Here is a 12,656-nt window from a genome sequence, read left to right as displayed (position 1 = left end):
TAAATCTTTTTCTCAGGATTTTAATTGTGCCTCTTGGCTTAGTCTCTTGCCATTTTCAGGTGTTCTTTTGTATAGGACCAGTTTTCCTGAGAACTGATTAAGATTGGCCTATTGCTGGTCTTCTGAAATTCTATAATGTGTCTTGTTCTAGGCCCTGGGTAGATTGGGTCTGTTCTCCAGACTACTTCCTGTTTGGGGCCATTATCTCCTGCTTAACTTGTATCTGTTCTTGGGCCTTTGGTTTCATTCTCTTGGATGTTCCTTACCATTCCTTTTTTGTTTAAACTTCTAAGAGAAAAGACTTTAATATCTTCAAATTTGTGTTGGTTTTATTTTTATTGACTTCACATACTCTTCCTTGGGTGTTTGGGGACATATTTAATCTCTTTTCACCCTGTGCATTGTTTATGCTCTTTTCTTTTTTTACCCTCTCAGTCTATCTTTTATATAGATGAAGAGGATTGCTCTTGTTGATTAGGCTGTAGTTCCAGATACATTGATGGGAATGAGCAGATGCCTATCTGCCTTTTAATCTTTAAAGTGGTTTTGGTAGAGTAACATTTTTTATTTTATTCTTTGAAGTAGGCTCCACGTCCAGTGTGGGGCTTGAACTCATGACCTTGAGATTGAGAGTCAGATGCTCTACAGACTGAGCCAGCCGGATGCCTGGAGAGTAACCTTTTTGGAGGGTGGGAAGGGTTGGTAGTAATACGCTCTTTCTAATGCTACTTGCCAGGCTTTAGGTGTCCTTTCTAGTCATTTACTTTAGGTTTTGATTTTCTTCATTGATTATTCAGTTTCCTCTACAGAGTGTCTGTCCTTATAGCTCCTCTTTTTTTTTTTTTTTTTTTTTTTTAAATTTTTATTTATTTATGATAGTCACAGAGAGAGGGAGGCAGAGACACAGGCAGAGGGAGAAGCAGGCTCCATGCACCGGGAGCCTGATGTGGGATTCGATCCTGGGCCTCCAGGATCGCGCCCTGGGCCAAAGGCAGGCGCCAAACCGCTGCGCCACCCAGGGATCCCTAGCTCCTCTTTATTATATCTTTAATGGAGATTCAGTTGAAAATGGCAAATGTTCATTGTTCTTAATTTCATTGGAAAGTACTATTTTAAAAGAACGTTTTTATGCTTAATGTTTTTAAAAAAATTGATAGAATTCCAAAACACTTAATCTGCGCACAAATTTGAAAAAGTTACTTGTGTTAAATAGTGCCACAGAGTGCTATCAAGAAGTAAATATATTAAAGTTGAATCATTCCTTCCCTAGATAAACTGTTTCATATCACAGTATGTGATGATATAGGAGTATATTAGGAAATTACTTAAAATGTTCAGAAGTAGAAGTATACTTGGATTATAATGTCTTGAAATATAGGTCTGATATGTTTATAATTGGAGTCACTTTCTGTAGAATTTAACCTTTGACTTTAGCTGATGGGTAATTAAGTAACAGGAAAACCAAAAGGACTTTTCTTCATTCTAAGAGAAAGCCAGTTGGCCTTACTGGTGGTCTTGTTCTTGCATGTTAAATAAAGCTAATCAGATCCATCTTTGAAAAAGTTTACAGGTGATAGGGCATGCTTTCTTGGTGCCTCCAGTCACTAGTAGTCTTGTAACTAGACCTCAGCCAACTAATAAATATGGTAATCTAAAAATTGAACTCCTAGTCTTGTGACTAGAAATTCCTCATTAAAAAATGTTTTGTGCTGTGTAAACCGTTAAGTAAGATTGGCTATACTTAGATCAATATTGGTTTAATTGCTAAAGAAAAATATATATAAGGTACTTAGGGATAAATAAAAAAAGTTAAAGCATTTTGTTTTCTAGGACTAATAAGGGAAATACATATTCTTTTCCTTTGTCCCTAGTACTAATTTTCAAAATTTATTTAGAGAATGAGCCCGCATGGGACAGGGGGAGAGAAAGAATCTCAAGCAGACTCCCCACTGAGCAGTGAGCCTGAGAAGGGACTTGATCTCAAGACCCTCAGATCATGACCTGAGGTGAAATCAGGAGCCAGCCCCACTTAACTTACTGAGCCACACAGGTGCCTTCTAATCTGGCTTCATAGTGATAGAGGGAACTGTGAGAGAATATTCTTAGTTTGAGGGATTTATAATAGATGTACCAAGAATAATTCCTTTTTTTAAGAGTACTTTTTGATGGAATAATTGTATTTCCCTTAAGCCAGTCTGCTGAAGATGAATGTTTAATGGCTTAGTTCTTGGCAATACCATTCACTATTTTTGCAGGCACTTCCTTTAAAATCCCCACTTGTATTCTGTACCTGACTTGAAAAACAAATCTTTTAATATTTTCATTTACTAATTTTCAGAATGCTGGGTTGATGTTCTAGCAACTTATTGAAACTAGTGAGTTTTAAGGATCCTGAATTCAAGATTTTTATTTTATTTTTTTTTTACCTTTTTTTTTGGTGGATGGAATCCCCTTTTAACTTGTTTCTACTATCACAGATTCCAGTATGATAGCTTTTTGCTTTCTAGTGTAAGAAAATGTTCCAGGTTAATCTTCATTTTCTTTGTCAGACCTGGGATGATACATTTCTTTTTAAAAAAAGAATGGCAAGGGTGCCTGGCTGGTTCAGTTAATTGTGTCTGAGTTGTGAGTCATGGTCTTGGAGTCCTGGGATCAAATTCCAAGTGAGGCTCAGCAGGGAGTCTGCTTGCTTCTCCCTCTCCCTCTGTCCCTCCTCTCCATTTATGCTTGCTCTCTCTCAGAATATTTTAAGATAAGAAAGAATGGCAGTTAGAACCATCTGGGTAAGTGGTGCTCAATTAGCTTAACTTTTAGACCCTTTGGAAAAGCAACAGGGGAATTGTTAGCATTTGGTGGGCAGTGATGGATGGCACTTGTTGGGTAACTGGGGGAAGCTTCTCTCATTTGATATCTTAATCATGTAAGGTTGCACTACTTTAGTTTCAACCACAAGTTAATGAGGCCATTTGGGGAGAGCAGATCCAGCTGTCTAAATGGATCCATGCAAATACTAGGTTTATAGTGTGTCACAAAGCTGCAGAAGCTACTGTGTGGTCTTGACAGCCAGTAGCTTAATGAGGGGAGAGAAACAGTCTAAGGTGTGGGGCTTCTGTTTGAAATGTTCAAGTGAAGTTGAGGGTCACATACACTGAACCTCTGAATAAAGGGTAGTGGTCTGGGCTCTGGAGATAAAGGGTTAGAGTTTTATTTTATTTTTTTTTTAATTTCAGTATAGCTAATGATAAAAGGGTTAATGTTACTTAAGAAAGTCCAAGGCTACCTTCCAGGCAGTTCTTGCTTGCCAAAGAGCCAGTTGCTCCCTGACTCATGAGTTTGGCAGTGGAGGTCCTGTTTAATGCTGTGAAAGTTCTAAGAGCTGGTTTTGAGAAAAATTGAGAGCCTCGTCTGCCTAAGGGTCTGTCTACTCTTATTAAAAACTACTTTGTCCTGCTGAAGGCTTGAGGTTCCATCTGTCCTGTGTTCTTAGGCTGGAGGTTCTCCTATCTTTCTGTATCCAAAATACTTGTATTCTACAGACTCCCTCCCTGAATTTTAAACTGGAGAGAATTGGAAAATAAGTGTCAGATTGAGTTGAGGTGCTAATTCACTTTCACACTTGAAAAAGATAGGAGTGACCTAAAACATTTAAATATATACTGTGTCCCAGAGTTCTGAGTATTTAGGATTAGTCAGTGAGCAAAACAGCTGCCCTGCGGGGCTTACATCCCATTGCACTAGCAGTCAGTATACATTCTTGACTCCCTTTAAAGTTTTAGTTCCACTCAAGACAATGGTTTACAGTTTTGGAAAATGGCAAGTTCACTAGCTTACAGCTAGGAATTACATCCAATTCCACACAGCCATCCAGCCCAAACTACAGTTGCCTGGACTGGTAATAAACTCCTTGGCCTCCCTACTGCCACAGTTTGAGCATTCCAATTCACTTTTTACTTTAGCACCTGTGGTAAGCTTTTGAAAAGCAAACTCCAGGTTGCTTGGGTGGCTGTCCGGTAAGCCTCTGTCTTTGGCTCTGGCTCTCAGGTCACAATCCTGAGGTCCTGGTGTCCAGCTTCTCCCTCTGCTGCTCCCCCTGCTTTTATGCTCTCTCTCTAATAAATGAATAAAAATTTTAAAACAAATTATTTTGACTTAGTTTCAAAGTCTGACAGACTTAGTTGCTGCACAAATGAGTATATCCACACTGTTAGGTACTCATTGGCAATAAAAAACTGATAAAAGCAACAACAAATGAGGATGAATCTCAGAAACATGCTGAATAAAAAGCTAGACACAAAGTAGTACCTAACACCTGGTTCAATTTATGTTCCACTAGAATCTAGTGCCAACAAATTAATGTTAATTTGGGACCAGGGATAGGTGGTGGGAAGGATGCCTTAAAAAGGTGTTTACATATATCTGTGACAAACTCGGAGACACTTAAAACTGACTTAAAAATTGTACATAGTGCCCTTTAAAAGGGCCTTTAGCTACCTATTGGCCTCCGAGAGTCTATGAGGCACGATCAAGTATTTGCCTGTTTTCACCCTGAACTGCCACTCGTCCCTGGCTAATCCTGCCTTTTTCTACTTGTAGGCACTTGATGTCTTTTGCTTGCAGTATTCCTTTGTGTGGCTAGTTCTCACCTTTGCTGTATAGTCTAAGTATTTACTAAGAGGTGTTCTCTGTCCCATTGGTATCATTCAAAGCACCGATAAGCTAGAATTTATCTCTTGACTGCACTTACTGTGCATTTTCCCTAAAAGTGAAGTGGCTTGTTTTAGAATAGGACCTTGTCTCACCCCTGGCCTGACAGGATTGATACATTGTCGAATCAATGAGAAATATCCACCAGATTAGTGGTGGTACATACTGTTCTATGAATGTCAAGTTCTAGTAGGAAAACCTTAAAGGAAATCCTGTATATACAGTAAGTAAATAGGTATGTGGAAACTAGACTTGAGGTATAAATAGTAAGAAGATACGACCTAAGTGACTGGATTTGGAAGTCCAGACATCCTGGTTGGACACCTCTTCTACTATTAACTTGAGAATGATCCTGCCTCCCTACTTGATGAAATTGTAAAGAAAACGTGAAAATCTGAGAGTCATAATTATGATTATTAATAATCACTAAACCTTTTTGGAGCCTTCATTATGTGCCAGACTCTGACCTCATTCAGTAACTGAAAACTCTTGAGTTGTTACTGTTCTTAGCCATGGTTTGTAGATGGAGAAGCAGAGTGTCAGACTGCTACTTGCTGGAATGTATACGTCAATGTTGGAGGCAATATTCAAATCGAGGATTTCTGACTCTTGAATTCATGCTCTTACAACTGTTCTCTTGACTGGACTTTTTTGGTCAGTCTTATTTGGATGATAGTCTTATTTGTGAGGTTGACAAGATACACTTTATCTGAACATTGAAAAACTTGGAAGCATTTTAATGTTAGAACATAGTCATATACCCATTCCATTTAAAAGTAATAGTAATAGTATGGCAAGACCAATCCTGGCAATGAGAATGTTCTGAGTGTATTCAGCACACAGGAGCTTTCCCGGTCACCCAGCATCTAGTATTCAGAAGGTTTTCTTTCTACTCTTGTGTCCAATGGTGAAACAGGCGGCCTGTTTAAGAGCCTCAACTTTGAAAGGGAACCTCAAGAGCTTGCAGGGAGGGCTGGTACTTGGAACAGTTATTTCCTGTTTGACAGCAGCTACCTCAGTTTATGCTCTAGTGAAATGGGCTTATCAACCACTGCCAGTGACACCAGGTTTTTAACCAAATAGTATGGATTCCTGAATTTTGCTTTTTGAGTTTCTTTCCAAATATGACTTCTCTGTTAGCATCAGGTCAAAGGACAACCTGACTGACTGTTGGAGCTCTAGAGAGTGAAGCAGTTGCATATGACAAGAACACCTACATTTTGAAGTTGGTAGAAAGGACGGGAGTGATGCCTCTGAAGCGGGGAAAGGTGATGAGAAGAGATGTGCTCATGGGAGCCCTGGTTAAAGGAACTAAACTGCTTATTCCAACGGAAGCAAATCTCAGCCGGAGATTTGGGCCTAGAGGGCCTAGTGGCCGGAGGAGGGCCTAGAGTGGTCGCTGACCAGAGTCCTGCTGGTTGCTCCCCTTAGCCCTCCCGGGCTGGTGTTGCAGCGACGCCCCGAGGCCGCTAGGTGGCAGCCGCGCGTTTCCAAAGCTGGCTCACCTACCCGAGAGCCCAGCCGGGAGCCGGAGAACGGACCCGAGAGCTCCGGAGACGGTGAGGGAGAGAAGTCCTGGAGCCCCCCTCCCCCCGCAGCGGCAAGGACAGAGATCAGCAGGCGTCTGGTTTAGGGTGCCTGCCGTCCGAGAGGGCATCCGGGCACGCCACGGTCCTGCGGGGACTCACAGGGCGGGCTAAAGCGAACTCCCTCGGACGGAGCCGCCCCGGGGGCTGGGCCTGACCCGCCCCTCCGGGCTCCACGCTCGAGCGCTAGTGGGTGTGAGTGAGTGCTAGGAGCGAATGTGGATGAGTGAGGACGCTCCGCGCCTAACTGCGTTCTTGGGGACCGCCGCCTTCCCAGCTGGGGCATCACTGCGCCCGGGCGCAGAGCTCCGACGGCTTCGGCGCTCACCAGCTCCAGCCTCGCGGGCTCTGCCCCTTCGGAGCTGCCGGTCCCGTCGCCGAGAGTCTGAGCGAGCGCCTCCCTCCAACCCCGAGCCGCCAGGAGGAGGAGGAGGAGGAGGAGGAGGAGGAGGAGGAGGAGGAGGAGGAGGAGGAGGAGGAGGCGGCGGCGGCGGCGGCGGAGAGGCCGCGGCAGGCAGGCAAGCAGGCTGGGCCGCCTTTGATGTGGGCGCGGCGCACCCAGCCGAGCTGAGCGCCCGTCCGGCCGCGCCCCGAGGGGGGAGCCCCCGGGCCCCGCATCCTCATTGTGCCGACTCGGGCCCGGGCCCGCCCCCGGCCCCCCGCCCCCTCGCCGCCCGCGCGTAGAAAACGCCCCGGCCGCCGCCAGCGGTGGGAGGCGGCGATGCGCACGGCCGGAGAGACGCGGAGGAGGAGACATGAGCCGGCGGGCGCCCAGACGGTGCGGCCGTGACGCGTTCCTGCGGCAGCCTCGCGCCCCGGCCCTGGAGCGCTGACCTCTGGCCCCGCACAGCCCCGCGCCCGGCCGGAGATCGCGCCCCGGCTCCCAGCGCCGCCGCGCATGCTGCCCCCGGAGTGACCCGAGCAGCCGCCCTCCCGCGGACGCCCGGACGGCCGGCCGGTCAGCAGTGAGCGAGCCTCCTCGCACCAGCCGGGCGCCTCCTGCACAGCGGCGGCCGCCCCGTAGCCCCCGCGCCAGCCCGGAGGGCGCAGCGCTCGGGAGGAGCCGCGCGGGGCGCTGATGCCGCAGGGCGCGCCGCGGAGCGCCCCGGAGCAGCAGAGTCTGCAGCAGCAGCAGCCGGCGAGGAGGGAGCAGCAGCAGCGGCGGCGGCGGCGGCGGCGGCGGCGGAGGCGCCCGGTCCCGGCCGCGCGGAGCGGACATGTGCAGGCTGGGCTAGGAGCCGCCGCCTCCCCCCCGCCCAGCGATGTATTCAGCGCCCTCCGCCTGCACTTGCCTGTAAGCGCCCGCGCGCGGGGCTGCCTACCCTGCTGGCCGTCTGTCCGTGTGCCTGTGACTGTCTGCCCGCCCGGCCGTTCGTCTGACTTTCCGGCTGCGTATCCGTCTGTCTGTACGCGCGCCCCCCTCCTTCAAGTCCCACTGACCACCTCTCCATCTCTCTCCCGCAGGTGTTTACACTTCCTGCTGCTGTGCTTCCAGGTACAGGTACGTAGGGTCCCGACTCTGACCTCCCCCTGCCCCTGCCTCGCGGTGCAGGTCGACCCCCCTCCCCTGGGCCGCGCCCCCTCCCTGTGCCCCACCCCTACTGGGCGCCGAGCCCAGTGCACCTGTTCCCAGGGCGCCAAAGGGCGGCTCCGCGCGCGCCCTGCGCCCTGCGCCCTGCGCCCTGCGCCGGCGGGGGACCAGCCAAGGGCCAGGGGCTCTGCTGCAGGGCTCCGACTGGCGCGGCCCCTGTCGGCCTGGGCTGGGACGAGATCCGTGGAGCCAGCGGACTCAGCCGCTGCAGTGTGCCCGGCTCCAAGCGCCTTGCCTGCCCACAACCGGCGAGGAGTTGCGACCTGGGGGGGTTTTCTGCCAACCGTCCCTGAACATCTCCGCTCGCTCTTCCAAACAAAAAGGCTCCTTTGAGCCGAATGGGTTTTGAGTCCAGGGAGAAAGCTTCAGTTGTAAATTACTCTGTGGTTTCAAAGGCGTTTGCAGGGGAGAGACGGAGAGAGACAGAGACAGGGGCGAGAGCCGGGTGTAGGAGAGACCAGATGAGAGGTAGCAGAGACGGGCGCTTGGGCTGAGGGGCCGTTGCCCATGAAGCCGCTCCGGAATGGGCCACGCTCCGCACACCCTCGCCCAAGGTGGTGCAGCCCTCGGCTGGTTCCCCGCCTTGCTCCCCGCTCGCTCGCTCTCTGTGAATCAGAAGAGGGCTTGGCGCTCAGCCTGGAAAGCACTTGCTAAAATCTGATCTGTTACTTCAGCAGCTTTCAGACTCGGGAAGGTCTTGGCACGCAGACAGTTGGAACGCTCTGGCTTCCAAAGCCGTGGAAATGAAGGAAGGGGCGGGGGGCAGAGAAAGAGAAGAGGGAAAGGAGGGAGAGACTTCAGACCCGATTAGAACCAGACCAGGGCTGCCTCAGCATGGGGGGGGGGTGCAAAGGGAAGGGGAATAGGAAGTGCCAGCTGCCCTAGCCCCCCACCCACCTAGAGCTGCAGGGGAGGGGCCTTAGGAGGAGCTGGATTGGGGCCAAAAGAGATTATCTGCCCCTTCCCCTTCTGAGTTGAAGGCAGGTGTCCTCTCGGGGTTAGAGAGGATGCTTAGGTTTTAGCTTTTCGGGCTCCAGTGGTGCCCCCAAAAGAGCCTTGAGCAGGAAAGATGGTGGCTTTCCCAGCTTTATGGCATAAGGAATGTTGTGTGTGTTGAGTACTGTTGAGACTCCGCAGCCTCTTTCAGTGTTTGGTGTGGTGGTGGGTCTGCTTACTTCTCCTTCCACTCCTGGGAGAGGTTCGTTAACCATCAGAATAGACATTGGGCTGGGGGAAGCTAGTTGGGGCTGGGGGCTGTGAGGATGGATGGATGGATGGATGGACGGACGGACGGACTGATGGCTTCTTTCCCCCAGCCTTGGCCAGGCTGAGGTCCCCAGTGACTCCTTGAATCAATATAACTGAAGTCAGTAACTTAAAACTGGCTGTTTGCCAAAGCAGATGTGACCCTGTGGTGGTGGGGGCAGGGGTGGGGAATGGCCGGTGTCAGAGAGAGAGGCCAGTGCCAGGCATGGCCTGTCTGATTTGCAGCTGAGTCCCCAAGCAGAGGGCAGGCCCCCGGGGTCACTCCAGGGGATCTGCTTGCCTGACCTGGGTGAGAGCTCTTTTTCCCCATGTGTTACACCTGGGGATGGGGGAATGCTGTGCTGGGCATGGAGGTAGAGATATCTGTGATTGTGTTGCTGTAGCCTCCTGATGCCTGCTACCTCTTCGTCCTTCAAGCAGAGCCCAGGAGGGGTTGCTGCATTGCCTTGTGTTCTCTAGGGAAGCATGAGGAAGGGAACCTGGACTTTGCATCCCACTTCTATCTTCTGGCCAGAGCTAGGCTAGAGCTAGCCTCCCAGGAAAGAGCTGAGTGGTCCATCTGGGTTAGGACTTTAAGCAGGTGATGGAGCCTTCTCTCCCCCTCCTCTTACCTCTTCCTTTCTTTTCAGCCTTTCCCCACCTAAACTGCCGTGAGATGGTAAATACCATTAAATGTATTAATATTTAACCCACGCTCCATGCACCCATAGAGTATCTAAGGATGCGATTATGGAGAAGGCAGGTTCCTGATATGGAACCTGATTGCTTATGTTGTGGAGAGGGCTCTCAGCTCCCCCACCGATTTTCAAAAGCACCTATGATTCCTAAAAGATAAAGAAATGGCAGGCTCAGGTGCCCATTCTTGCCCTGGGAACAAAGGTAGAGTGGCCATTAGAGGTAGAGGTGAAAGGTAGGCCTCAAGTGTTGGTGGCTGGGAGTGTGAAGTCTGCTCCTTGCAGAGGTGGCCTTGGACAGGCATAGGGAGACCAGCCACTTCTCTGCCAGGGTACACTTAGAGAGGGTGACAGGAGCTCCCTGGGTGAGCAGGGGCTGGGGAGGCCTCCCTGCATGGCGGGAAGGGCTCAGAGCTTTGCAGTCTGGTGGACTGGGCTGGAGCCCCAGCGTCATCTTGCCTCCGTGAGTCTTAGCTTCGTCATTGGTGAAATGGGTGGCCTTGAGGCTGATGTGATACATGATAGGTGTGGAAGAAGGTTTAGAAATTTTCATCCACCTGGGAGGGTGCTTTGTTCTGCTGAGAAATAGATATACCTGTGCCCTTCCCATCCTTACCTCCCTGGTTTGGGGGACTGCTCCATTCTTAGCAATGGAGTTTCTGGGCTCCTCCTTTCTCCCCATCCATCAGCCCTCAGGTCCAGAATGTGCCCCCACCTCCAGCCACATTTTTGAGAGAGCACAACAGTCAATGCCAGACACTGCCTTCCCCTTGGGCCCCTCATGTGGTGAGCCCCGCCTTCTCCCCCCACCCCGCCCCTGCTGGCCACCCCAGGAAGCAGGAAGCTGGGAATTTAATAAAATCCCTTCTCCACACGACTTGGGACACTGCGGATAGCTCAAATCGGAAGAATTTTAAAAATTTCCGAGGGGAGCAGGCGGCGTGACCAGTAAATTGCTTTTCTGCACTTGGCTGAGCGCTGACAATGACACCGGGCTGGGCCTTTCACGCAGCTTGGCCGGCACCTGCCTGACATTGTTCCTACCGCCAGGCTCGGCTAGGTCCTGGCCTTCCCCAGACAGGCCAGGCTTGAGGCGATCCAGGGAAGGGGGGCTTCTACCACCCACCCCTTGTCCTCCCAAGCTCCACTTCCTCTCCCACTGCACGGTGTGTTCAAGTTTTGAAGTTTCCTTCCACGCCCCCCATTGGCCTGGCCACCCCCCACATCTGGCTTCTTAAGTGAGGCTTAGAATCTCTCTTCTGGTTGGTTAGAATAGGAAAGCCAGAGACCGAGTGCTTTGGGACACAAGGAGGATGGGAAGCTGTCTGTTGGGTAGCATTTTTAACTTCTTAAAATGGGGTGACATCATCCATCTATCTGTCCAGTCAGGTGTCCCTTCAACAAATACTTGCTAGAAAACTGCTTCATGGGCAGCCTGGTGTGGCTCAGCGGTTTAGAGCTGCTATTAGCCCAGGGTGTGATCCTGGAGTCCCGGGATCGAGTCCCATGTCAGGCTCCCTGCATGGAGCCTTTCTCCCTCTGCCTGTGTCTGTGCCTCTCTCTCTCTCTCTCTCTTTCTCTGTGAGTCTCTCATGAATAAACAAATAAAATCTTAAAAAAAAGAAAGGAAGGAAGGAAGGAAGGAAGGAAGGAAGGAAGGAAGGAAGGAAGGAAGGGAGGGAGAAACCTGCTTCATGCTGGCCCTGAGAACAAGACTAGTCAGTTCCTGGCCTCAAGATGCTCCCATTCTAGAAGGGAGAGTGCCAGATAAACCTGAGTTTCTGTGATCCTACCTACCTCCTGAGAAATACGGGGGCCTTGCACGTCCTGCTTTTGTCCAACTAAGCAAGACCCCAAGGCTCTTGCATCTGGAAGCTTGTTTCCTTCTTCCTATCATTCTTCCTCCTGAAGTAGGAGGGGTAATATTCTTACTTCACAGTTGGAGAAACTGAGGCACAGAGTGGAGAAGAAATTTGCTCAAGGACAATGCTAAGACTCAAGACTCTGGATTCAAGATCTTGTGTTCTTTCCATGACCCCAGACAGACTTTTTCAGGAAGAACACTGAAATTATTCAGAAAGAATACTGGTGGGGAAATGGAGTTCCAAGAGGCATGCTAGGGGTTCTCAGTGAGAGCTTCCCTTGGATTCTCACTGCTAGGGTCCCCATGGTGCAGATGGTCAGAGCCTGGATAGGTGTCTCTGCTGAAGGGTACCTGACTCGGAGTCTGCAGGCCCTGATTTCCCTAGAATGTCCTGAACTGAAAGGGTCCCAGAGCCAGGGGTGGTGTTTTGGAGGGTAGGACCTGGGGGATTCGGCACTCTCCTCTCAGCTTCTTTCCCAGTAGCAAAGAGGAGGAAGGGACCCCGCCAGCATTTCTGTAGCCCCAGAGCCGGTTACCCACTCTGAGATAAGGAGGTAGATTGTTAAAATATCTTGTGCTTAGCACCGCCAGTTGACACTGGCTTGGAGTAGATCTGAGAGCACATTGGGCCCCTAAACGGAGATGGAGGGTGCCAGGGAGGAGACTTCCTAGCCTCAGCAGGACCTTCTGGTTCTGACCTCATCCTCTAGCAGGAGAGGTGTAGGTGTGGGTAATCAGGGTGCAGGCATGTGAGGCTGACAACAATACTTGTAGGCACCACCAGGTGTTGTGTGCTTACTATGTGACAGGCAGGCACTTTCTCACATCATGGAGGCTAAGCCTCACAACCAGCCTGGAATTAGGGAATTCTGCAGACAAGAAAGTGAGGCTCAGAGGCATGAGATAACCTGCCTCTGGCCACATGGCAAGAGGGAGGCAGAACTGGCTTCAACTCTGGGTCACCTAGCACT

The 12,656-nt window shown here is 50.2% G+C and overlaps 1 protein-coding gene across 2 annotated transcripts in view; it reads left to right on the top strand.

Moving 5' to 3' along the window:
• Positions 1–7,006: 7,006 nt before the first annotated feature.
• Positions 7,007–12,656, top strand: part of FGF18 (fibroblast growth factor 18) — a 37,511-nt gene continuing 31,861 nt past the window's right edge. The window contains exons 1-2 of one of the 2 annotated variants that reach the window (XR_013378153.1): positions 7,007–7,584; positions 7,755–7,791. Coding sequence is in view for 1 of the 2 variants with exons in the window: in XM_077895551.1 (XP_077751677.1) it covers positions 7,553–7,584; positions 7,755–7,791 (69 nt within the window). In the remaining variant the exon portion in view is untranslated. The remainder of the gene's footprint in view (positions 7,585–7,754; positions 7,792–12,656) is intronic. The other variant, XM_077895551.1, reaches the window with a different exon arrangement.

The sequence above is a fragment of the Canis aureus genome, chromosome 4 (genome assembly GCF_053574225.1).
Source record: "Canis aureus isolate CA01 chromosome 4, VMU_Caureus_v.1.0, whole genome shotgun sequence".
Classification (NCBI taxonomy): Eukaryota; Metazoa; Chordata; class Mammalia; order Carnivora; family Canidae; genus Canis; species Canis aureus.
Note: the sequence above shows the minus strand (reverse complement) of the source record. Positions and strands in the feature narration are given on the sequence as shown.